Below are 24053 nucleotides of genomic sequence, written 5' to 3'. Positions count from 1 at the left end.
ATAGAGCCATATGCTCATGCTATTTTTTTCCCTGTAGGAATCAAAAGTTGAAGCGAAATCTATCTGAAAACTGGAATAAGAAGCAAATAAATATCATCCTGGCTTCGTGGAACCGAGTCTGTCTGTGGCTTCCCATGTCTTTCTCCAAAGTTATCCAGAGGGCTGTGATTTTGTCTGCTTAGTGTCTCATCAACAAAGAAATATTATTTGCTATATAAAAAGTTAATCTTCGTGGCCATAGCTTTTATTCATCAGCTGTGATTTTTGTTGATTAAAACATCATAGATTTTCATGTTCTTGCAGCCATCAGAAGTGGCAGGAAAGCCTCACTGACATATTTTCCAGGGCAGTCTATGTTCATGCAACTTGAAATTATATCTGTGGTCTTTAAATTGTCCTTTGTCATGTGGCTAAATGCCTAATAAACAATTCAAGTGAAATAGTAATTGTGTCAGATGATCATCTTGTTCTATGTTGTATCAAATTTATTCTTGTGATACAGACATTCCCTCCAAAGTAGGAAAAGATACAGCATCCTTGGGATGTTTTTAAACGGCATTCATTTATTCAGCAAATGTTCATTGAGTGCCTAGTGTATGTCAGGCACTGTTCTGGATACATTAACAATACAGAAGTTTTACTTGGAGATGACTTCAACTTCTGTGGAAATAAAGTTAGAATCAAGAGACAACGTGGAGCAATGAGATTGAAGTCTCTGCTGTGATGGGAAGGATTCTCTGGCTTTCTGGGTCTTGATTTTCTGGTCTGACACGTCTATCTGTCCTATAGTATCATGATTGATAAGCAACTGAAGAGTGCTTCTGTAAACATAAATTCCGACAAGGATGTGGTATTTTTACTCAATCTCACTTTAAGTTTACTATCTGTATTGGGAACCATTTTGCTTTTAGAAACATGTGTTTTAATCCCAAGATGAGTTCTTGTCCTTTGAAGACTATAGAACTATCAAGGCACTCTCAGAAAGGGTCCTTGGGTTATTAGTAAGTATATTTGCATTTCAAAGACCTCCGATATCTATGTGAACTAAGTGAATGATATGATCTATTACTCAAAAATCTGGAAATACGTCAGATGCCAAGTAGTTCCCCATTTAATTTATTCAGGTCATTTGTTCTCTACCCAACAGCAAATTAAGACCTGACCTCCACCATGATGTGGGGACAGAGGCTGTTTTTGGGGCCCACCAGGGGCCACCCTTGTTAGGACCAGTGGAGTGTGGAGCACTCCGCTTGAGTTGAGGCTGGGATGTCTAAATTTTACAAGATTCTTTTTCAACCCTTGAGTTAAGATTGCTGCAAGGGCTCCAGTGTGAGCCACCAACATCATTGATACCAGCTTTCTGCTTTAGTGGGCTCATCCAGCCTCATCCACAAACATACTTCAGAAAGATGGCTGAGACCTGATGGGAGGGAGGAGACTGGGTGGCAGCGGCCAATGGGGATGCTGTACAGAAGCAGGGCAGGAGGCCAGCAAGTGACTGAAGATTTCCTCCCTCTGAACTGGCTGGATCCTTTTGATGGAGAGTCTAAGACATCAGCTTAGACACAGACCCAACAGAGAGAAAAGCTTCTCTGATTTCTTGGTCATTTCTAGGTAACTTATGGCAGTTCACCCCACCTCCTGACTTCTCCAGGTTCCTCCATAAAGTGGTTCTCAGATCTGAATTCCCCAGCCCTAGAAACAGGAAGAAGAACTTCCTCCCAGTTTATTTAACAAGAACACACCCATAGCACTTGCTGTATGCCAGGCACTGTTATACGTGTTTTAAAGTATTAATTTAACACTTATTTTAAAATTCTATGATGCAGGCCAATTATTATGCCCATTTTACAAGTGAGAAAACTGAGGCATTGCGAGGTTTAGTGACTTATCCCAAGGTCATATAGTCAGTGGCCAAACTGGGATGGGAGCCCAGGCAGTCCGGCTCTAGAGTCTACGCTCTTGCCCAGTAAACTATGCTGCAAAAGATGCTGTCTGCTCCCCAGGATTAACCATTTCTGAAGGTAACTGGCAGTGAAGACATTTATTCTCTTCTGGGTGAAGCCCCATCTTTGCCTACCAAGGTAAAGTCTTGGCCCCTAGACCATCCCTGAATAGTCCAATGTGGGGAAGTTTTTAAAGTTTTGGATTATTCAGACTAATCTGTGGTCAATACAGAGCATCTTTATTTGAATACATATTCAAGTTAGTGTCAAAAAGAGTGCACAAACTGCTGCTGGCACTGGAGTTAGATGTTTCCTTACTGACCTCTGGTATCTCCGGATAACAGGCCCCTCCTGCTTAGTGTTGGGAAAGTCCCAGATTGAGCTAGACACAACTAGCAGCTGTTATGAAAGATCTGTCCTGGAATCACATGTCTCCTCTCTAAAATCCAGCAAACAGCAATACTCTCTAAACCTGGAGAAGCTCATTGTGGCTGACCACATGCCCATCACCAAGGAGCCTGCAGGAAAGTCCAAGACAAAAAGGGGAGCAGGTGTCACTGGGTGGCCCCTTGATCATCATGAGGGTGTACCACAGTTCAAAGAGAAACTAGAGGGGAGAAGACCCCAAGGGAGGGCAGTTCTAATATCCACTGACTCCACACCTGCACCCCTTAATTCAGAAATCCAACAGACATGACAAATTAGAAACTGATTCTGCTGGTATGCAATTCGCAAAGTCTACATTTGAGGAAAGATATGAACACTGACTAATGGCTTTTTTAAATCTAGGGATCATTCCATTGCTTTTCTAAATTATGTAGATACCCAAACATCAAACACTATAAAGTTTTTTTGCCTTTCAACTGCATTTGATATCAAAATCTGTTTCCTTAATACCTCTGTTACTTGCCATAACCTACACTTGTAACAAGTAGTAGAAAGCATTAATAAGAAAGCACTGTGAGCATAAGTTGCTTGCATAAACTAGATACATCTGGAGCTACCAATTTAGAGAAACTTGTGAATGGTTCCCCAGAGCAGAGATGTACAATGGATGGTAGAGGAAAGAAGAAGAAGAAGAAGATAACAGAGCAGTCTGTATTACAGCAGACCTCGTGAATCCCAAAGTGCTCCAATGTCAAAGTGAGATCTAGACCCCAGCATTTATGAGATGGATGTGTCCCCAGGCGTTGTGAGAGAGGAGCCAAGTCACACCGGGAGAGTTCTAAATGGAAGGCTGTCTCGCAGGAGAGACTCAAAGAGGACTCAGCAGCTGTCTTCACATTTTACACTCCCTTTAATTTGAAGAGTCTCCTCTCTAGCTCCAAAGAGAAAGTGACAGATAGACAGATTTTCAATATGAAGAAAAACTTAGAAGTCAGCCTATCAGCAAGTGGAAAGTGTTTTCTTACAGGGCAGTGAATTCTCCTCCATGGTGGGTGCTCAAATGGAGATAGGAAAAAACCAAGGGTTGGGAAATCCGAGTCATTCTTCTATGAGACTGACTTTTCAGTCCATGAGATTGGACTGAAAATTAGAAAATTCTTCAGTTTTCTTGTATATCTGAGATTCCAATGTCCTGTAAAATAAGAGAATTTAGCTAATATATGAAACAGTAAGGTTAAGCAGACTAAAATGGTAGAAAAAAACAACAACAAGGTGGGTTATTTTTTCCTTCCCAAACCCTAAGCAAGGCAACCTAAGAGAAAGAACTGGCCAGCCCGGCCATAATAACACCTGGCACCTGGGCAGTGCTTACTGTGGGCCAGGCTCCGGTCTGAATGATCTTCAGACCTCAGCTGGGTTGATTCTGAACAATTCTCAGTAGTGGCTCATGAGCAGTAGAGCTGGGACTTGAACCCTGGAAAGCTGACTCCACAGCGCCGGCTCTTAATCACTCCACCATCCTGCCGCAGTCCTGTAAGAATGCAGGGCATTCGTTTCCTGCGGCTGCTGGAACAATGGACGGCAGTCTCAGTGTCTTCAAACAACATAAACAAGTTCTCTCACAGTTCTGGAGGCAGAAACTGAAATCAAGGTGTTGGCAGGGCCATGCTGTCTACAAAGTCAAGTTGTTGGTAACCCAGATATTCCTTGGCTTGTGACAGCATCACTCCAATCTCTGTCCCCATCTTCACATGGCCTTCTTCCTTCTGGGACTCTTTTCCTCTTCTTTATAAGGACACCAATCAATTGGATGAGGGCCCACCCTAATCCAGTAGGACCTCATCTTAACTGGATTACATCTGTAACAACCCTCTCTCCAAATAAGGCCACATTCACAGGTGCCAGGGGTTAGGACTTCAACAAATCTGTTTGGGGGATGCAATTCAACCCCTAACATACTGTACCAAACTGGAGGCACCTAGAAGTGTTGACTCCAATTGGTAGCGCAGTCCTTGAGGAAAATGGTGACCCAAACAAATGTTTCCTTCCGTCCCTGCTCTGCCCCATTTCAGGTGTTAAAGAAAAATTATGGGAGGGCATTGTTTTGGAGTGAGCTCCTGCACTAGGTCCCAACAGACCAAACTAAAGTGGCATCACTCATGCTAAGGGCCATTTAATCAAGCTGAAACTTTAAGAAAGCTGGTGGTCCCCAAATAGATCAGTTTCTCTTGAAAACAAGAGATTCACAGCAACCCATCAGAAAGAGCTCAGTCTACCTGAGTCAGAGTAATAAGGAAGTCCCATTTGCTTTAACCATGACAAGAAAAGTGGTCTGAAGTAAGCTGATGCTAACCAATCAACCTTTACAAAAATACTGTTTCCTTGTTCCAACCTTACAAAACCACTGTTCTGCCATTGCCCAGTGGGAACTCTAATTCTATTTTATAGAATGGAGGCTACTGGATTTATGAATCATGAATAAAAGCCAATGTGATCTGTAAATAATTTTGTCTTTTGACACAAGGAAGACATCACCTCCCCCGTCGCCAGCTCTGTTTATGACAATGATGCCAGAGGTTGCCTCTTCACATCCCTTTATGATTCATTCAGTGTAGCCAATACAGATCTTTTACTAAAATTGTGCACTTGGTTCACCCTGGGCCCACACATCTTACTTCTCTGCTGGAGGGCTGGAACACCATCCCCTCAATTCTGGTTCTTTTTTCTTTCTTACCAGTGAGTCAGGAAGCTGAGAGGTTTGGAAGTCAGTGCGAATCCACATACAGGGAATCCCCCAGAGAAAGAACTGGATTTAGATGGGCTGTTTTCCCTCTGAGCTTTGTCCTGTCGGCTTCCCTATCTCCTCAACACCACCTGCCTCCCACACCCACCGACACACACATCTCCAGAATGTAACTCTCCTGGCTGACAGGGAGGCACATTATTTAGGGCTGTGTTACCCCCTCTGCTCAAAAACAAATGAGCTCACTGAAGTGTACACTGGCATTTATCTGAGACAATGTTTATAAAATTCATGAATATGGAAATGGGCAGCCATCTCCCAGAATCCCTCACACCAAGAAAACTGGCACTGTCTGCTGTAGGTGAAAACCTCTTCCCTTGAAGTCTCAACAACTTCTACCTAGAAGAAAGAAGAGCATATTCTTTCTCATACACACACACACACGCATGCACGCACACACGCACACACACGCACAGTATATACCACCAGTCTGTGGTCTTGGAAGCAAAGTTTAATAATTGAATAGCTCAAGCACTAAACTCTTCCATATCATTAATATACTATCCTAATATGTCTCATTTGTCAAAGATGGAAAAGTCTTGATATGGCACAAGGGTTTCAATCCCAATAGGAGTATTAATAGTAATAATAAAAATAACACAGCAATACGGTTTCTGTTGAGTGCCTGCCACATGCCAGCAACTGCTTTGATAATTTAAGAATTATATCTTATGTTGATAATAATCCTTATAATGGCTTCCAGGGTAAAAAGATTTATTCCTGTTTTACATTTGATGAGGAGACTAGGGTTCAGAGAGGGTGCAGAAGTGAGTTACACTTTTGCCAACCAGGCCAGAAGATGAAAGCCGCTTGATTGGGAAATGCTTTTGTATCAAAAGCACAAAATGAAGTGGCTAGTGTTACTTGTTAGAAAAAAGTTAACTCTGGCAAGCACAAATGTAATTCAGTATTTGAGCAATACTTTTAGGAGGGTAAGAGAGTGGTTTATGTGAATTCTCCAAAATGCCATCATGAAAATTTTGATGATGAAAATCACCCAAAATTGCTAAATACCTATCTTAGCCTGCCCATTCTACAAAGTACCATATGCTGAGTGGCTCATAAACAACAGAAATTTATTTCTCACAGTGGAGGCTGGAAGTCACAGTCCCAGAATGGTCGAGTTCTGTTGAGGGCTCTTCCAGGTTGCTGTCAACTCTTTGCATCCTTAGGTGGTGGCAAGAGGCCTAGAAAGTTCTTTGGAGTCTCTTTTATTGTATTTTATTTTTTGGAGACAGAGTCTCACTCTATCCCCCAGGCTGGAGTGCAGTGGCATGACCTCAGTTCACTGCAACCTCCACCTCTTGGGTTCAAGCAATTCTCAGGCCTCAGCCTCCTAAGTAGCTGGGATTACAGGTGCCCACCACCACACCTGGCTAATATTTGTATTTTGAGTAGAGACAGGGTTTTGCCATGTTGGCCAGGCTGGTCTTGAACTCCTGGCCCCAGGTGATCCACCTGCCTCGGTCTCCCAAAGTGCTGGGATTACAGGCATGAGACACTGCACCCAGCCTCTGGAGTCTCTTTTATAAGGATACTTACTAATCGCATCTATGAAGGGCTTCACTCTCATGACCTAATCACCTCACAAAGGCCCCACCCCTTAAAACCATCACATTGGGCTTAGGATTTCAACATACAAACTTTGGGGAGACATAACTTTCCATCCCTAACATTACTCAAATAGTATCTATATAGTCATTTCTAAATATACACGTATTTAGAAATTTCTAAATAGCCAGTAAACATACAACTGACTTGGCCTTGATATAACTGTTTTCATTTTCTTTTATTTTCATTCTACATGACATACTTTGGGTAATTATAAAATAATTAAAATTAGTTGATAAAGTATGGAATTAGAATAAACTAATTTTCTATTACTATCTAAGTCATGAAATGAATTAGGAGTTGTTGTTTTCAGTGAAACCTCTTCTAGTTTTTAAAGTGCATTGTCCAATTCCTTTTTATTTTGTCAAGATTTTAAAAACTTAAAAAAAAATCTTCAAATTGTTTGTGCCTTGCATTTCTTTAAATCTTGTGTTTAAATATCATGTGCTGCTAGTTGCTAGTCATTTTCTCTATCCCCTGCACCAGACCCTCTCTTTCTCAGGAAAGGATATCCAGAGGACCGGGTCCCAGTTAGTCAAGGAGATGTAAGAGGAAGGCTAGGAGGCTTTCTGGGAAACATTTTCTTTTTCCAAGAGAGAAGTGTTCAGAGGGAAAAGGTCCTTTCTCAGTTTGGCTCCCTCTTTGTGTTTTAGATCTGGTCGTGTGAGGCTGCCTGGCTTGGATTGTGAGGGCATCTCTCGACAATGAGGTGACAAGCCTAGGGAGGAAAATCCACAGGTGAGAAGGTGGCAGAATGAAGAGATGGTCCTTCACGACTTCTTTGAGTCATCAGGCCCAGATTTCCCGCCAACTTCCAGTCTTCTTGTTATGTGATCTGATATTATTATTTACTGCAGAGGCCACTGAGTGGCTGCTCTGTTACTTGTGTCTGAAAATTCAGTTCACTAAATTAATCAAAATACAGCACTCTTCTTTTGAAACCTTGCTCCAGAACAAAGTGGAAGGTAATGATGGAGTGCTTTTCAAAGTTCCAGGGAGGTGTCCCTACACAGCAGAGAGCTGTCCAAAGGAATGTAGATGTTGGCTGCGGGGAGATCTGAGCTGCCGGATTCAGTCCTCTCCCTTATTTTATCTTAAACATGCTTGTCATTTTTTCATGCTACTCTATGCTGTTCTTTCAGCCAGGGAACATTGCTGAGCACCCGCTCAAATGCTGTATGGAGCGCAGACTGCAGGGTGCGAGGGGCGAAGCTGAGACGTACTAGGTCTGAATTCAAGAGGGGGAGCAGCCACAGGCCCCGCAAGGCCGGGGTGGCCTGTTGTAACGACGTCTTAATCGCTGACCTAAGTGGATCCGCTCCTCTCCTGCCGCCCTCTCCCTGCCTGCAGCACAGAAGGAGGGTGGCTGGCTCTCCCCGGTGGGCGCAGGTGAGTCACGCTTTGCCCTCTCGGGTGGGCGCAGGTGAGCCACGCTTTGCTCTCCGGGGTGGGCGCAGCTGAGCCATTGTTTGTTCTCCCGGGTGGGCGCAGGAAAGCCACGCTTTGCTCTCCTCGTTGAGCCGCGGCTGGCTCTCCGGGTGAGGGCAGGTGAGCCATGCTCTATGGGAATCTTTCGAATCTTCATTCAATTTCCATCGCCTCCTTGTATTTATGTGGCAGGACTTTTAAAAATGAAGCCTATGCACAATGATGTAATAAGCGTTTACCGAACACCACTGGTCGGTGCTGGCGCCCTGGTGGTGGTGACCTGGCCCAGGTGCCACGCCCACGCCCCTCGCGCCGACCGCACGCACGCACGCACTCACGCACTCACGCACGTACGTACGACGCGAGCCCGAGGGCGACAGCAGCGCGCAGGCGCACGTAGGTCCCCGCGCTTTTCGGAGGCCGCCGGCGTCCCAGACCCGCCGCAGGTAGGAAGAGGTGACGGGAGGCGGGGCAGGGGCGCTGCTGACTCCTGTGGAGCATCAGGGTTGGGGCGTAGGGGAGAGGCCGGCGTGTACCTCTGGAATGCTGAGGGGTCGCGGGGCGGGGGCTTTGCGGGAGGCCGTGGGAGGCGGGAGCCAGGCAGTGGCTGTGCCCTTTTGCTTCTGTCTTAGGGGAGGGTGGCTGACCCGCTAGCCCAGAACCAGACTCATCCAGGATTAGGAAGCTGGGGCCCAGCGTGGACAGCAGTCTCGGGGCCAGGTCTGCGGATGGCTTTCTTTGGCAGAGCCTGTCCGGGGGCGGGGCCGCTTACCGCAGGCATTTACCCGGCCCAGCGGGGCTCTGGGCGCCCACAACGGGGGTCAGTCAGCTCCCCTGTGACCCAGGCAAGCTCTTAATCTCTGTGATGAGAAAGAAGGGCTCATACCTTTCAAGGGTCATTGTGAGGAATCGGAAGAAGCAGTATTTTATAGAGTATTTTCTAACTGTTGAGTCTTCTGTCGAGTGCTTTGCAGAAGTAAAATATCTTGTCAGCTCTCCTGTGACCCAGGCAAGCTCTTAATCTCTGTGATGAGAAAGAAGGGCTCATACCTTTCAAGGGTCATTGTGAGGAATCGGAAGAAGCAGTATTTTATAGAGTATTTTCTAACTGCTGAGTCTTCTGTCTAGTGCTTTGCAGAAGTAAAATACCTTGTCAGCTCAGTGATGTTGCTGCGCTTCTTTTATAGGTAACAGAAAGACATTAAGAGGTTTTCCTGCAGTCACTGCTGATAGAGCCAGGATCTGAACGCAGGCAGCCTGGCTCCAGACCTTGTGCGCTTAACTTCTGTTTTGCATCAAGAATAGAGTCCTATGAAAGGCCTGTACAGTGCTTGGTACTGAGTAGGCACTCCGTCAGTATTTTATAGCTGTTATTCCAAGGGACACTGTATTCTAGGTACTAAGACAATGTGAATGGAATGGAAAACAATTCCTCCCTGCAGAAGCCAACTATCTAATTAGGAAGACAGTTAATCACGTTATTAAAATCAGAACATTGGCAAAATAAAGAAGATTGGAACGCAGTTCATATGACAGTGCTAATTAATCATACTTTTTAGATCTAGGAAAGGCCATAAAGGTTAAATTGTCTTGGAAATGGTAAACAAGACAATGGTTGTGTCACTGATCAGTGATGGCCACTTTTTCGTTATCCGTATTTGTCATTTAAATGATTGAATTGAAAGGAAGAAGTAAGACTTGGAAGATGAATATTGAAGGAAAGGTGAAGATGGAAAGGAGAAGGGGTTTATTCTGAGAACAGTGACTAGAACTCTGAGGTATGGTAGAAATTTCAGGATAACAGATGATAAAGTGGAATGAAGCCATGGAGAGGAAGAGAATGATAACACTAATTGTAAAAGTTTGTGTCGGCCGGGCGCGGTGGCTCACACCTGTAATCCCAGCACTTTGGGAGGCGAGGCGGGCGGATCACGAGGTCAGGAGATCGAGACCATCCTGGCTAACATGGTGAAACCCCGTCTCTACTAAAAATACAAAAAAATTAGCCGGGCGTGGTGGTGGCAGGCGCCTGTAGTCGGAAGGCCGAGGCAGGAGAATGGCGTGAACCTGGAAGGCGGAGCTTGCAGTGAGCCGAGATCGCGCCACTGCACTCCAGCCTGGGAGACAGAGCGAGACTCTTTCTCAAAAAAGAAAAAAAAAAGTTTGTGTCAAGTGTTTTCTCAGTCACCTTTCTTTCAGTTTCTCATTTCCAGTATTGTATAAATGAGTTTAAAATCAAAATGGTATAGTGAAAAAAAGGATGAACTGCTTGGCAGGAGAGGTCAGATCTAGTTTTGACTCTAGCTTATTTAGCTTTACAGTTTTAAATAAGTTACAGTGTCTTTAAAGCTCTGGATCTTAAGTTTTCTTTTTTTTTAAAACAAAAATTTATGAACACCTACTTACAATATGACAAATTCTTTGTAAGGCATTATGGGAGATAAAAAACTGTACTAAACATGGCTGTTGCACTAAAAGAACCTGTTGTTTATTAAGCTGTACTTACAAGTAACTTGAAAGGCAAAATTTCAAATACTTGAGCCTTAAGTAGGGTTTCTTGGTTTTCATTTAATTGAAATACTGTTAGGAAACAAAAAAAAAATTCCATAAATTTTTCTTGTGGATATGTAAGTAAATTCTATATATCTAGCAATGTGATACATCCACAGTTCTGTTTAAATGTAACTTAATGTGAAGAAGCTTATGCGAATAACTTGACAGAAGACATCTAAAGTAAAAGCATTTTACTAGTAGGCTAGCTTGTTCTCTTATTTCATTTATTGTAATAGAGATATTCTAGGGCATTCTGTTTAGGGTGATGAACTTATTCATGAATAAGTTATTAAAGCCATTTAAATATGCCATAGTTTAAATTTGTGATCCATGCTGTTCAATCTGTGACCTAGGATAGCAGCATCAAGGAGCATTGTGTACATGGAGAAGTGCACAGTACCTGGATTGAAACTGCTCGTGTTCCATTTCTGGTACCATTCATAACTGACTGTGTGATCTCAAGTAAGTTCTTTAACTCTCTCAGCCTCAGTTTCTACATTTGTGTGATAAGGATAATGATAGTTTTCAGATTATTTTCATATTCATTATTTGATTTGATTGTCCCAATGGTTCCTCTCACTTTGCAGATAAGAAAACTGAAGAACCAGCTGGGCGCGGTGGCTCACGCCTGTAATCCCAGCACTTTGGGAGGCCAAGGCGGGTGGATTACCTGAGGTCAGGAGTTCAAGACCAGCCTAACTAATATGACAAAACCCCATCTCTACTAAAAATATAAAAATTAGCCAGGCATGGTGGCGGATGTCTGTAATCCCAGCTACTCGGGAAGCTGGGGCAGGAGAATCACTTGAACCTGGGAAGTGGAGGTTGCAGTGAGCTGAGATAACGCCACTGCCCTCCAGCAGCCTGGGTGACAGAGTGAGACTCTGTCTCAAAAAAAAAAAAAAGAAAAAGAAAACTAAAGAACCGTCAGTGATAGTAAAAAGTTCGCTTAAGCTCATTCACCTAGTTTCTTTTACAGCTCAGACTTAAACCTCTTGTTCATTTTGTTTTGCTTTATGTATCTATATTTCTTTTTCTGATTAATTTTAAATCCTTTTCATTTAAACCTTATGAATGCTTTCCCTACAGATAAAATTATGTAAAACAATTTACATAAAAAATTATGTAAAACTCATAAATTATTATTTAATCAAGTCTTTAATATTGAAGACTTCGTATTGATATGTCTTGAATACTTACAGTCTATAGTTAACTAGATATTTCTCTTATAACCTGTCCTTATAAATCTATATTATAAATACAAAGTCCAGTGTCCCTTCCTTCAGATTAGCAGATATTTAAAAACTATATTTAAAGTATTATGTCTTTGTTTTCTTCATACTGATTTTCATTTTTATTGTTTGTTATAGGACCTCTAAAATGCAGACCTCCAGCTCTAGATCTGTGCACCTGAGTGAATGGCAGAAGAATTACTTCGCAATTACATCTGGCATATGTACAGGACGGAAGGCAGATGCATACCGTGCACAGATACTACGCATTCAGTATGCATGGGCAAACTCTGAGATTTCCCAGGTCTGTGCTACCAAACTGTTCAAAAAATATGCAGAGAAATATTCTGCAATTATTGATTCTGACAATGTTGAATCTGGCTTGAATAATTATGCAGAAAACATTTTAACTTTGGGAGGATCTCAACAAACAGATAGTGACAAGTGGCAGTCTGGATTGTCAATAAATAATGTTTTCAAAATGAGTAGTGTACAGAAGATGATGCAAGCTGGCAAAAAATTCAAAGACTCTCTGTTGGAACCTGCTCATGCATCAGTGGTAATCCATAAGGAGGCCACTGTCTTTGATCTTCCTAAATTTAGTGTTTGTGGTAGTTCTCAAGAGAGTGACCCATTACCTAACTCAGCTCATGATCAAGAGAGGACCCAGGACTTCCCAGAGAGCAATCCTTTGAAACTCCTTCAGAGTGCCCAGCCACCTATGGTGACTAACACTGCTAAGACTTGTCCTACATTCTCAGCACCTGTAGGTGACTCAGCCACTGCAAAATTCCATGTCACACCGTTGTTTGGAAATGTCAAAAAGGAAAATCACAGCTCTCCAAAAGAAAACATAGGACTAAATATGTTCTTATCTAATCAGTCTTGTTTTCCTGCTGCCTGTGATAATCCACAAAGGAAGTCTTTTTATGATTCTGGCACCATTGATGCACTTTCCAACCCAATACTAAATAAGGCTTGTAGTAAAACAGAAGATAATGGCCCAAAGGAGGATAGCAGCCTGCCTACATTTAAAACGGCAAAAGAACAATTATGGGTAGATCAGCAAAAAAAATACCATCAACCTCAGCGTGCATCAGGGTCTTCATATGGTGGTGTAAAAAAGTCTCTAGGAGCTAGTAGATCCCGAGGAATACTTGGAAAGTTTGTTCCTCCTATACCCAAGCAAGATGGGGGAGAGCAGAATGGAGGAACGCAGTATAAGCCTTATGGGGCAGGGCCTACAGAACCAGCACATCCAGTCGATGAGCGTCTGAAGAACTTGGAGCCAAAGATGATTGAACTTATTATGAATGAGATTATGGATCATGGACCTCCAGTAAATTGGGAAGATATTGCAGGAGTAGAATTTGCTAAAGCCACCATAAAGGAAATAGTTGTGTGGCCCATGTTGAGGCCAGACATCTTTACTGGTTTAAGGGGTCCCCCTAAAGGAATTTTGCTCTTTGGTCCTCCTGGGACTGGTAAAACTCTAATTGGCAAGTGCATTGCTAGTCAGTCTGGGGCAACATTCTTTAGCATCTCTGCTTCATCCTTAACTTCTAAATGGGTAGGTGAGGGGGAGAAAATGGTCCGTGCATTGTTTGCTGTTGCAAGGTGTCAGCAACCAGCTGTGATATTTATTGATGAAATTGATTCCTTGTTATCTCAAAGGGGAGATGGTGAGCATGAATCTTCTAGAAGGATAAAAACAGAATTTTTAGTTCAGTTAGATGGAGCAACGACAACTTCTGAAGATCGTATCCTAGTGGTGGGAGCAACAAATCGGCCACAAGAAATTGATGAGGCTGCCCGGAGAAGATTGGTGAAAAGGCTTTATATTCCCCTCCCAGAAGCTTCAGCCAGGAAACAAATAGTAATTAATCTAATGTCCAAAGAGCAGTGTTGCCTCAGTGAAGAAGAAATTGAACAGGTTGTACAGCAGTCTGATGGGTTCTCAGGAGCAGACATGACACAGCTTTGCAGAGAGGCTTCTCTTGGTCCTATTCGCAGTTTACAAACTGCTGACATTGCTACCATAACACCGGATCAAGTTCGACCAATAGCTTATATTGATTTTGAAAATGCTTTTAGGACTGTGCGACCTAGTGTTTCTCCAAAAGATTTGGAGCTTTATGAAAACTGGAACAAAACTTTTGGTTGTGGAAAGTAAATGGGATTCTTGGAATCAAAAGAAGGCATCTCTGTAGTACAGTCTTTTATTTTTTTAGCATAGAAAGTTGGGGATGTGTTAATTGTGTTTTTTAGAATATATTCTGAATTCTGTACTTCAAATAATAATAGCTCAGATTTTACAACTGATTGACATAGTGTATGTTAATGTAAGTTTTGCTTTCCAGTGATTACCTGATATGTAAGCCTATCTGAACAAAGTGAGAATGAACTTTTGTTTCTAGGAAGTCTTTCCCTTGAAGCTATATAACATGAAAAGTGAGCTCAAATTTTTTTTAGTTGAAGATTACATATAAAGTTGTATCTGATTAATATCCATCTTTTATTGAAGAAAGTGCCTTCTGATGGCCACATAATTCTTAATGTCGGCTAGTATAATGGTTTACATTTGGACAAAGTATTGCTTAGTGTTATTTGAGTAGATTTAAGATCTCACTAAAAGCTAAAGTGCCAATTTTTACTTTCTTCAGCCAATTTGTTACCTCTTTTATGGTTGTTAATTTTTATTGGGACTAACATTTTCAGAAATAGCATGGTGTGATCTAGTATTAGAGATATGTTCACAGAACTGAAAGCTTAGTTAAGAATGTTGGTTACTTTCAGGGAGGTGTGTGATATTTAACATTAATATTTTATTTGACACTACAGCCTGTAATACTACTCTCTTTCAAAAATAAGTGTTTTCAGATTTTTATAACAGACCCATTTTGTTTTATGAAACATGTTCATTACAGTGAAGCATGTTCATTACAGAAATATGAGAAAATAGAGATAAGTAAAAAGAATAAAAATCACTGTTATCCTACCACTTTGCGGGACACACTATTAATATTTAAGCATAGATTTTTCCAGATGTTTTGTTTTATATAGCAGTAGGATTGTATAATGTATTCTCTCTTGTAGCCTGCTCTTTAAAGCATATTTTTACTTTCCATGTTGACATAAATGTCCTTTTATGATTGTCTAGGATTCCATGGATGGATGGACTATAATTGAGTCATCTGGTAGAGTGCATATAGGACAGGACACTAGGTTGTTTATCTTTTGTTTATTGTAAAGGAACTATGTGGGATGCATTTGGTGATCCTTTTTAAAGAAATGTATAAATTTCTTGAGTAATTCTTGGATTAAAGAATATGCACTTTTTAATGCTTTTGGCTTGCATTCTAAATTGTCCTCTTGAAAAAGTAGTTCCTGTGTAAAACTCCATCTGCACTGAGTCAGAGCTGTGGCAGCATTGGGGAGGAGGCAGTTTTGGTATTTGTTGGCATTCTTTTTGCATTTATTCAAAAAACTGAAGGTACTAAAGGTAGAGCAATGAACAACACAAATATCCTTGGTCTCATGGAGGTTACATTTAAGTTCTAATGTTTTCTCTTGTGAACAGTGCAATTTGAAATGACAAATTGAAACAGTTGTTGAATTTAGACAGTTTGTATATGTATAGTTTAAATTTTTATCCTTGGTTTGCCTTCTGTTTTTATGTTAAAAGATTGGTGTTGCAATTTTTAGTTTTTCCCTTTGTAATATGTGATTGTCTTTCATTAGAATTCGTTTTTTGTTTTGTTTTGGTTATTTTGAGACAGAGTCTCGCTGTGTTGCCTAGGCTGGAGTGCAGTGGTGTGATCTTGGCTCACTGCAACCTCTGTCTCCTGGGTTCCAGTGATTCTTGTGCCTCAGTCTCCCTTGTAGCTGAGACCACAGGTGTGCACCACCACGCCCAGCTAATTTTTGTATTTTTAATAGAAATGGGGTTTCACCATGTTGCCGAGGCTGCTCTTGAACTCCTGGCCTCAAACGATCCACCCACCTCAGCCTCCCGAAGTGCTGGGATTACAGGCGTGAGCCACCATGCCTGGCCTTTTTTATTAGAATTTGAATGTTAAACTTCTTGTCTTCAGTTCTTAGTTATATCTTTTAACATCCTAAAACATTTCACAATATTCATTACGTCTTTATCTCTTTCTATTTATATAAACAGCACTATAACCTTGGGTTCTTTGGTATTGATGTCAAGGAATTCTCTAGTTTTTCTTTCCTGCAGATCACTCCCACCTTCTTGGGTCTTAAAATTACTGTAGCTATTTAGATTTGTCAGCATTTGCCCTCTAGCTGTTAATGTTTTATTTAGCTCTGTAATTTGGTCTTAATATTTATTACCAGTTTTTTTCAGTTACAGCTTCTGCCAGCCCTGACTTTAAGCTCCCTTGACCACCAACCACAGGGCCACTTCTTTCTATGGAATTTAGAAATTGTGACAAGGAGAGAAAGTCTAGTTGGTTTAGCTCATCTTAGATTAGCAGAGCCCATGTCTCTGGTTAGCTCAAGAAATGGCCCTTCCTGAATTAAGGTCTACTCTGTTAAATAAGAATCTTAACCTGAAAGGAATAGTCAGGATATTTTAAAGCTGGAAAGAAAATTTGAGCTGGGGAGTCAACTGTTGTTTCTATGGTATACCACAGAGAAGAATTCTTTGTCTTAACACTTTGCGATTTTGAGTGTTTCTGAAGCAGCTGGGTAGGAAGCTTACTGAAACTAGGATTTCTTACTCTCGCCATATGTGATTGTCTTCATTGATTGTAATAATCTTGGATTAAATTCTCTTGAGTGTGGCACTGCCCTGTCTTTAGCCATTGCTTCAGAAACATGAATGCTAGCCTGATATTTAATGTCTTTAAAAATTACATTCCCTTAGTAGAAATACACATTTTAACAAACATGTCACTTGGTTATGGTATTAATGCTTAACAATTTTGATATGAATATGGTAATTCTAATTTATAATTTCAGGCCTTCTTAAATCTTTTTATTATACATCTAATAATATATGATCCTTTTGATATGTATTCATTCTGTGGTAAATTTCTAATTTTTCTGAAATTTTAACTCATTTTCTCAATTCTGAAACATTTCTTAGGTCTGCCTTTCATATTGACAAGCTGATCTTGATGGAATCATAGTCTAAAGATCGTGGACTGTGGTGCCAAATAGACCTGTTGAATTCTGGCTCTGTTATTTACTGGTGACTGTTGGTTACTTAATTATTCAATCTCAATTCTAAAGTGCGAATAGTTTATATCTGTCTTGTTGGAGAGTGAGGATTAAATAGTAAAAGACAGATTTAAAAGGCCTGGTTCATGTTTTATGATTGTGCATCTTCTTTGAATCTGCCTTGATTTTGCTCTTGTTGCTGTGAAGGATCTTTTCAACTATTTTGTGTGGTTGTCCTAGCTCATTCTGCTTAGTGTTTGTGGTATTTGCATCATATTATTAGAGATCATATGCCATCTATCTTTAGTTTTATGGAAAAATTCTAATTCCAAAGAAATATCCCTTAGTTATGTTTCTCCTTTTCTACACTTTAGAACTTTTTTAAAGGTCTGTCCCAGATTATTTTTCTCTGTTCATGCTTATATGTTATTTATTGGTCTCCATTGTTATTTCCCAGTGTTTTTTTTTCTTTTTTTTTTTTTAAGGGACACTTTACAGTCCACCTTTAGGGATCTGAATACAAGAAAGGATTCTATCAAGGTCCATGGCAAAAGGACAGGTTGGATAAAGATAGCATCTTTTAACTTCCTTCTTATTGACCTCAGTTTGGGAGTTGGTGGTGAGGGAGCACATTTTAAACAGTTTAAGCAGGTGGGACCATCCTGAAGGTTTGGCCCAGCAGCCTGGTTGAATGGAGGGAGTCTTGGGAGAATAGATAAGATGCAGTCACCACTTTTAACTCTTGCCCTTAAAAAATACTTTTACAACACAGTTTATAATGGAAAGAGCATTAAAATGGACATTAGAAAACTGCCAGTGATTCTAACCTTAGAAAGTTTGTACGAACTCCCTAAGATTGGTTTTTTTTAGTGATAAAAGGAAATTGTACTGGACAATCCTTAATGACACATCCAGATTTCTGTTATCACTTACCAAAAATTTATGAATTTGAGAATTGCTTCTAGGGTATCAGGTGCTGGGTACTGGGAGGCACAAAACAAAGTATAGTCAGGTAAGGGCTAACTTTATTACTAATTTGGCTCATTATAAAAGCAATGGGAAAACATCAAGACAGGGCTTTATTAAGGAGTTAAGTCAGCATAATGGACCACTTAATATATAATAAACCACTTAAGAAAAGGGAAAAAGGAAGTCCACATAAGGTGGCATTTTATAAAGGCAACATGCTGTGGTTAAGGACACTTGGGCCATTGGTGTTTTGTGACAGCTGGGCTCAGGCATCTCAACAAGCAGTGGTGTGCCTGCTGACCAGCAGGGTCTGCCATGGCCAGTGAAGCCCAGCTATTAGAGCTGTCTCAATCCATTTCTGCTCAGAAATGTAGAGATAGCAGGGAAAACGTAGCTAAGTCCCAGGTTCCTCGGATATGGCCAGGGCAAGCACTCCCATACTACAACAACCTGTGCAGTCAGTGAGTCCAGAGCAGAGGCCTTGTTTCCTCCTTTGCTCACCTTCAACCACTGTCCTTGACTGTCAGGCCCCGGTTCTCATCCCCAGGTGTGATGAAGCCATGCGGTCCCAGAGAGGGAGCCATCCACTTGGTAGTCCCATGCTTTAGTGTCAGAGTTGCACCTTACCTTTGTATCCAAGAAATGCATGCAGCTCAACTTTCCCTTAAAAGGCTTCTAGGAGAAAACTACCCCAGCATTTTTTTTTCCCCTAGAAGAATATATTAGCTTAATAAGAAAAGGTATAGTATCAAACTTTTCATTTAAAATAGTGGCCTAAGCCACAAATTTACCTTTCCTGCCCATATGTGCAAAATTGTCATTGAAATGAAAAAATACACACTAAGAATAAATCCAGTGTGATGTTGGAAAAAAGAGAAGGTTACCATTTTCAAATATGACAGGTGTTTCTGGAGGTCACAAGGCAAATGGTATTGGGTTGTTGGAATCGCTGAGCTAAATAATGGCTGTGAAAACGCCAGCTAAGATTGGTTATTTCAGCAGTGCCTGGGCTGTACCCCTAGCTTAAGCAGCAAAATAGGCTGTGGGCCAGTGGTCTGGTATCTGATAGGATTGCCAAGACAAGCCTTGCAGAGCTCATGCCCCACTGTTCTTATGGAGCCACTGGGAAGTGGAGTTCCCTAAATCCGGGGGAGTCATTTATAGTCGCCTGGCTTTTGTGGGCCCTGCAGCCTGAGAAGTGAGTCAGGGTGGCAGGTACTTGGTTGCCACGTTAGACAGAAGCACAAGTATTTGATGAAGCAGTGGAACTTCTTGATGTAACTAACTCCTGTCTCGGCAACTTTTTACCTACTTCCACATTTTTTTAAGGGTCGACCCCCATTTCCTACAGTTTCTCTATATCCTTGCCACTGACACATGCAAGCTTACGCCAAGACATAAAGGAGGTCATGCTGATGCCACAGTTAACACATCTCTATCCACAGCTGGGCAATATGAAAGACAATTGCTAAGGAAGCTTTCCCCTGTCAGCATACTGATCACTTTAAAGTATAACTTAACATTACCTCCCCTTGTAAAAATCTTCCAATAGATTCCCATCTAAATGAAAATAAAATCCAAATTCCTTCCTAGAGCCAAATATTATTTTTCTTCACTCTCCTTACTTTGCTTCATCCCACTGGATCTTAAGGTGCAACAAACATGTTTCTCATATAGGAAGTGTGGTAGGCAGAATTCTGAAGATGTTCCTCCAAGAGACCCATCCTCTGCCTATTCAGTCAAATCTAGGCACTGCTGGGAAGGGACTTTGCAGAGGTAATGCGGTTACAGACCTTCAGATAGGGAGGTTATCTTAAATTATTTATGTGGGGCCAATCTAATTTCATAAGTCCTTAAAAGCAGAGAATGTTCTCTGACTGGTTAGAGAAGAGGAGGGCTGAAGAGGCAGAAGAAAGATGTGGCAGAGAGGACGTCCAAGATTCCAACCATGGAAAGGATTTTCTCTGAAGTTGCAGCTCCTTGAAGCAGGAGCCTATGTGCAAGGGCTGGAGAGAAGTCTCTAGGAGCTGACAGGAGTCTCCAGACAATAGCCAACAAAAACCAGAGGTGTCAGTCCTACAACTGCATAGAAGGGAATTCTGCCAGCAACCTGAATGAGCCAGGAAGCCTCACCCAGTTGAGAATGCAGATCGGCTGGCACCTTGATTTCAGTCTTTACAGGACTCAGAGCAGAGAAACTGGTAGAGACTCCCAGACTTCTGATGTACAGAACTGTGGGGTCATAGTGGTGTGGTTCTAAGCTCTAAGTTTATGATAGTTTGTTATAGCAGCAATGTGGGGTAGGGAACATTACACTGTCTGTTCTTTGAGTGTGGAAAGCTCTTACAGCTGCTTCTTCAAGTTAGTAAAATATAATTTCTCCAGCAAGGCCTTCTTTGACCACTGTGAGATAGCCTCCACTAACTTGCAACACATGCATGCCATCACTATCATATTATCCTACATTTTTTATTGGTAAGTGTTACTAACTGAAAATACTTATGCTTACTGTCTTTGTCTCTAATCCTATATCACACCCATTAGAAAGTTCTTTACAGCTAGGGACTGTGCACTTCACAACCATGCAAGATTCATGAGACTTTTGAAAAACCCAACATCATGAGAGGCACCCAGAGAAGCAGCAGAGTGATTCCCATCAAAGAAAACCATTGGTTCAGGAGACTAGAGCTTTAGAAAGTCTTGATCCCAGAAGACATGATAGCCACCAAATTAAAATAGGCAGCTATTGTATTAGTATATTGTTGCATAACAATATCACCACAAACTTAGTGACTTTAAACGACACACATTAATGACCTTGTAGTTTCTGTGGGTCAGGCTTAGCTGGGTCCTCTGCTTCAGGGGCCCACAGGGCTGCAATGAAGGTGTTGGTCAGGGCCGTGGTCTCATCTGAGGCTTGTTGGGGAAGGATCCACTTCTCAGCTCAAGTGGTGGTTGGGCAACATTCAGTTCCTTACAGATGGCTGGACAGAGGGCCTCAGTTCTTGCCATCTGTTGGCTGAAGGTTGCCCTCAGTTGCTTGCCATGTAGGCATTCCAACATGGCTGCTTGCTTCCTCAAGGCTGGCAGGGGAGAGAACCTTTCCAGCAGCATAGATGTTATTATCTTCTGTAATGTAATCACACAGGCAACACTTTGTCACCTTTGCTGTATTCTGTAGGGTGGGAGCAAGACACAGGTCCTTCCCACTCTTAGGGAAGGGTATTACAAATGACAACTACCAGGAAGAAGGGATCATGGAGCCTGCTTTAGAATCTATCACACCTATGAAATAAAGGCCCAGGAAACAGAAGAATTCTAATGGTTAAAATAAAAATCTTAGTGGAAGAACTGAATTTTTTAAAATGCAAAGGGCTGAAACAAGATAGTTAAAAGGAAGAATAAGCTGTGGAATTATTTCACAATCTTCAGCAGACAGAGCTGGAGTGAGGAGTTAAGTAGTATGTCAGATTCCAGGAAATTAATATCCATATAATGGAGAATCTATAGAAGTAAAAAGGAGAGAGGTAGATGATAATTACATTATTAAGAGCAGAGCAGATAATAATTCTGAGTGAAATACATAGTTCATATCAAAAACTTCTACTGAGTGTGTGGTGTTATGATATATATATAGGTTTTTCATCCAAGATTCTTTGGCTTATAACTCCCACAGCCCTTATATATTCTTATTATAATGTTGGATGTGTTAGGCCTCAGGTAGACCTCTGGTGTTCTGCCCTCCTTCCACTCTAATGTTCTCCCACCTTTCTGATTATGGGTCTTAAGACTCTCATAATACCTCAAGAGGACAGGGTTCAGAGAGCTTCCCAATAGCTGAACATGTGGAGGTTCCTGGAGAGTGGTGCGCCCAGGGAGGGCGTGGACGCTCCAAGCCCCTTCCCCCATACTTTCCTCTAGCGTTTCTTCATCTGTATTTTTTCCAGTATAGAGCAATAAACTGGTGAACTAAGTGTTTTCCTGAGTTGTGTGAGCTGAAAGAAGGGGTCATGGGAACCTTAACTTGAAGCTGGTTGATCAGAAGTTCTGAAGGCCCAGACTTGGCGGCTGGTGTGGAGGGGCAGTCTTGGGGACTGACCCCCTCAGCCTGTGGGACCTGACACCATTTCTAGGTAAATAGTGTTGGAATTGAATTAGAGGACATGCGGCTGGTGTCTACTGATGGGTGTATGGGAAAAAACCCCACATTTGGTCACAGAAGTCTTCTGTGTTGATAATTGTCATGTGGGAGTAGAGGAAAATGCAGTTAGAGGAAGTTTTCTCTAAACAGTGTTAAGCAAGAATTGGGGATGGACTGAGACATACCTTGGTAAAGTCTCTGGGGAAAGAGAGCAAGAGGGCACAACCAAATGGGCAATCTGTAAAAGACTAAGAATCAGAGTGTCAACTAAAGTGCCAAATAACATTAAATGCTGGAAAGTAATGGGGCTGAGCACAGTGGCTCACACCTGTAATCCCAACATTTTGGGAGGCCGAGGCAAGAGGATCACTAAAGGCCAGGAGTTTGAGACCAGCCTGGGCAACATAGTGAGACCCCCATCTCTACCAAAAAAAAAAAAAAATTAACTGAGTATGGTGGCATATGCCTGTAATCCCAGTGACTCGGGAAGCTGAGGTAAGAGAATCACTTGAGCCTAGGAGTTCAAGGCTGCAGTGAGTCATGATTGCACCACTGCATTCCAGCTTGGGTGACAGAGTGAGACCATGTCTCTAAAAAGAAAATAATAATGAAACAGTGCTCACAAAGTTCTGGGGGCAAATAATTTTGAGATTAGAATTGTAGATCTAAGATGTCAAATGGGTGACTACAGTAAATTCTTGTTTAGATACAGTGGATCCCCAAATTGTCATATATTCTTTCTGGGGAAGAGGAAAAGGCCCCTGAAGGATGCCTTAGGCAAATGAAAAATGAATCAGGATAAGGAAGTCAGCAAAAGGAAAGCTATAGTACATGCCAAGCCACCATGAGCAAAGGAACCAGCAAACCCTGTGACTAAATAATTTTTGACAATGTAGTTGTACAGTTTAATACAACTGTTAAAATGATTTTCTGAAATAAAAACATAACATTACAAAAATCCAAAACTAAAATTCCAGAAGATTTCAACAAACGGGGGTAAAAGATAAGAACAAAGCAGCTGCTCATATTTTATTGTGTTATGTTTTGTTTGAGGGAGTTTGGCATATATTCAGGTAAGTCTTGATGTTGAGAGAAAGTATGTAGGTTCAGGCTTAGGACCGGGGCATTGAGACTGACAGGTGGGGCCAGTGGAAGGCACAAGGTGTTTGAAGTGAAGCCCTGTGGGGTGGGTTGGGGTGGGTCAGGCTCTGGCCACATAACAGCAAGGGCAGAAGGCAGTCAGAAGACCATGGGGTGAGGACATTGCAGGGAACCCTACTCAAGCCATGTGCTTTATCCACTAATATTTGTAAAATTTATTTTTTTATTTTTAAAGTATTTTTATATGGAATACTTCATCAATTTGCGTGTCATCCTTGCTCAGAGGCCATGCTAATCTCTGTATCATTCCAATTTTAGTACATGTACTGCCAAAGTGAGCACATCCACTAATCTTTTAGAACAGTGAAAAAACAAACAGTAAGATCACTTTTTTTCCTAAAAGGATGACATTGTCAGGAGGCTCGGATGTTACTCTTCATAGAGGACAACAATAACGATAAGAAGTCAGATTTTAGAGTAATATATCTATGGAGCGCAGGAGTAGTTTAGTGTAATTTATCAGCTACAAGGGTTCTGAGTATTTAGAAAACAGGAATAATATGGTGCAAAAACAAAGTAAATCCAGACTCAGAAATTCAGCCACTGCTCCCATTACTGAGCCCTGTCATGAAGTTGGAACATACGATAATAACTAAATCAAAAAAAGACAGCTATCATTTTGCCATGAAAGTGACTTC

At 41.5% G+C, this 24053-nt stretch overlaps 2 protein-coding genes and 1 non-coding gene across 6 annotated transcripts in view; 2 read left to right on the top strand and 1 right to left on the bottom strand.

The window, feature by feature from the left end:
* Window positions 1-446, top strand: part of DDC (dopa decarboxylase) — a 106316-nt gene extending 105870 nt beyond the window's left edge. The window contains exon 15 of one of the 3 annotated variants that reach the window (XM_017956708.3): window positions 38-446. The gene's annotated coding sequence lies outside the window, so the exon portion shown is untranslated. The remainder of the gene's footprint in view (window positions 1-37) is intronic. The other 2 variants (XM_003895979.4, XM_017956709.3) reach the window with 2 other exon arrangements.
* A 7926-nt stretch (window positions 447-8372) lies between these two features.
* FIGNL1 (fidgetin like 1) lies at window positions 8373-17280 on the top strand. Of its 2 annotated transcripts, XM_021935777.2 has the most exons (4): window positions 8373-8621; window positions 11082-11190; window positions 11316-11403; window positions 12099-17280. In XM_021935777.2, the coding sequence occupies exon 4, from the start codon at window positions 12109-12111 to the stop codon at window positions 14131-14133; it is 2025 nt and encodes a 674-aa protein (XP_021791469.1). In that variant the 5' UTR covers window positions 8373-8621; window positions 11082-11190; window positions 11316-11403; window positions 12099-12108; the 3' UTR covers window positions 14134-17280. The 2 variants fall into 2 exon arrangements, with proteins under 2 accessions (XP_021791469.1, XP_021791468.1); XM_021935776.2 differs by lacking the exon at window positions 11316-11403.
* A 6313-nt stretch (window positions 17281-23593) lies between these two features.
* On the bottom strand, window positions 23594-23697 carry LOC116274703. Its single transcript, XR_004183486.1, has one exon. It is a non-coding gene; the product is annotated as a U6 spliceosomal RNA (small nuclear RNA).
* Between the last annotated feature and the right edge of the window lie 356 nt (window positions 23698-24053).

The sequence above is a fragment of the Papio anubis genome, chromosome 4 (genome assembly GCF_008728515.1).
Source record: "Papio anubis isolate 15944 chromosome 4, Panubis1.0, whole genome shotgun sequence".
NCBI classification, from domain to species: Eukaryota; Metazoa; Chordata; class Mammalia; order Primates; family Cercopithecidae; genus Papio; species Papio anubis.
Note: the sequence above shows the minus strand (reverse complement) of the source record. Positions and strands in the feature narration are given on the sequence as shown.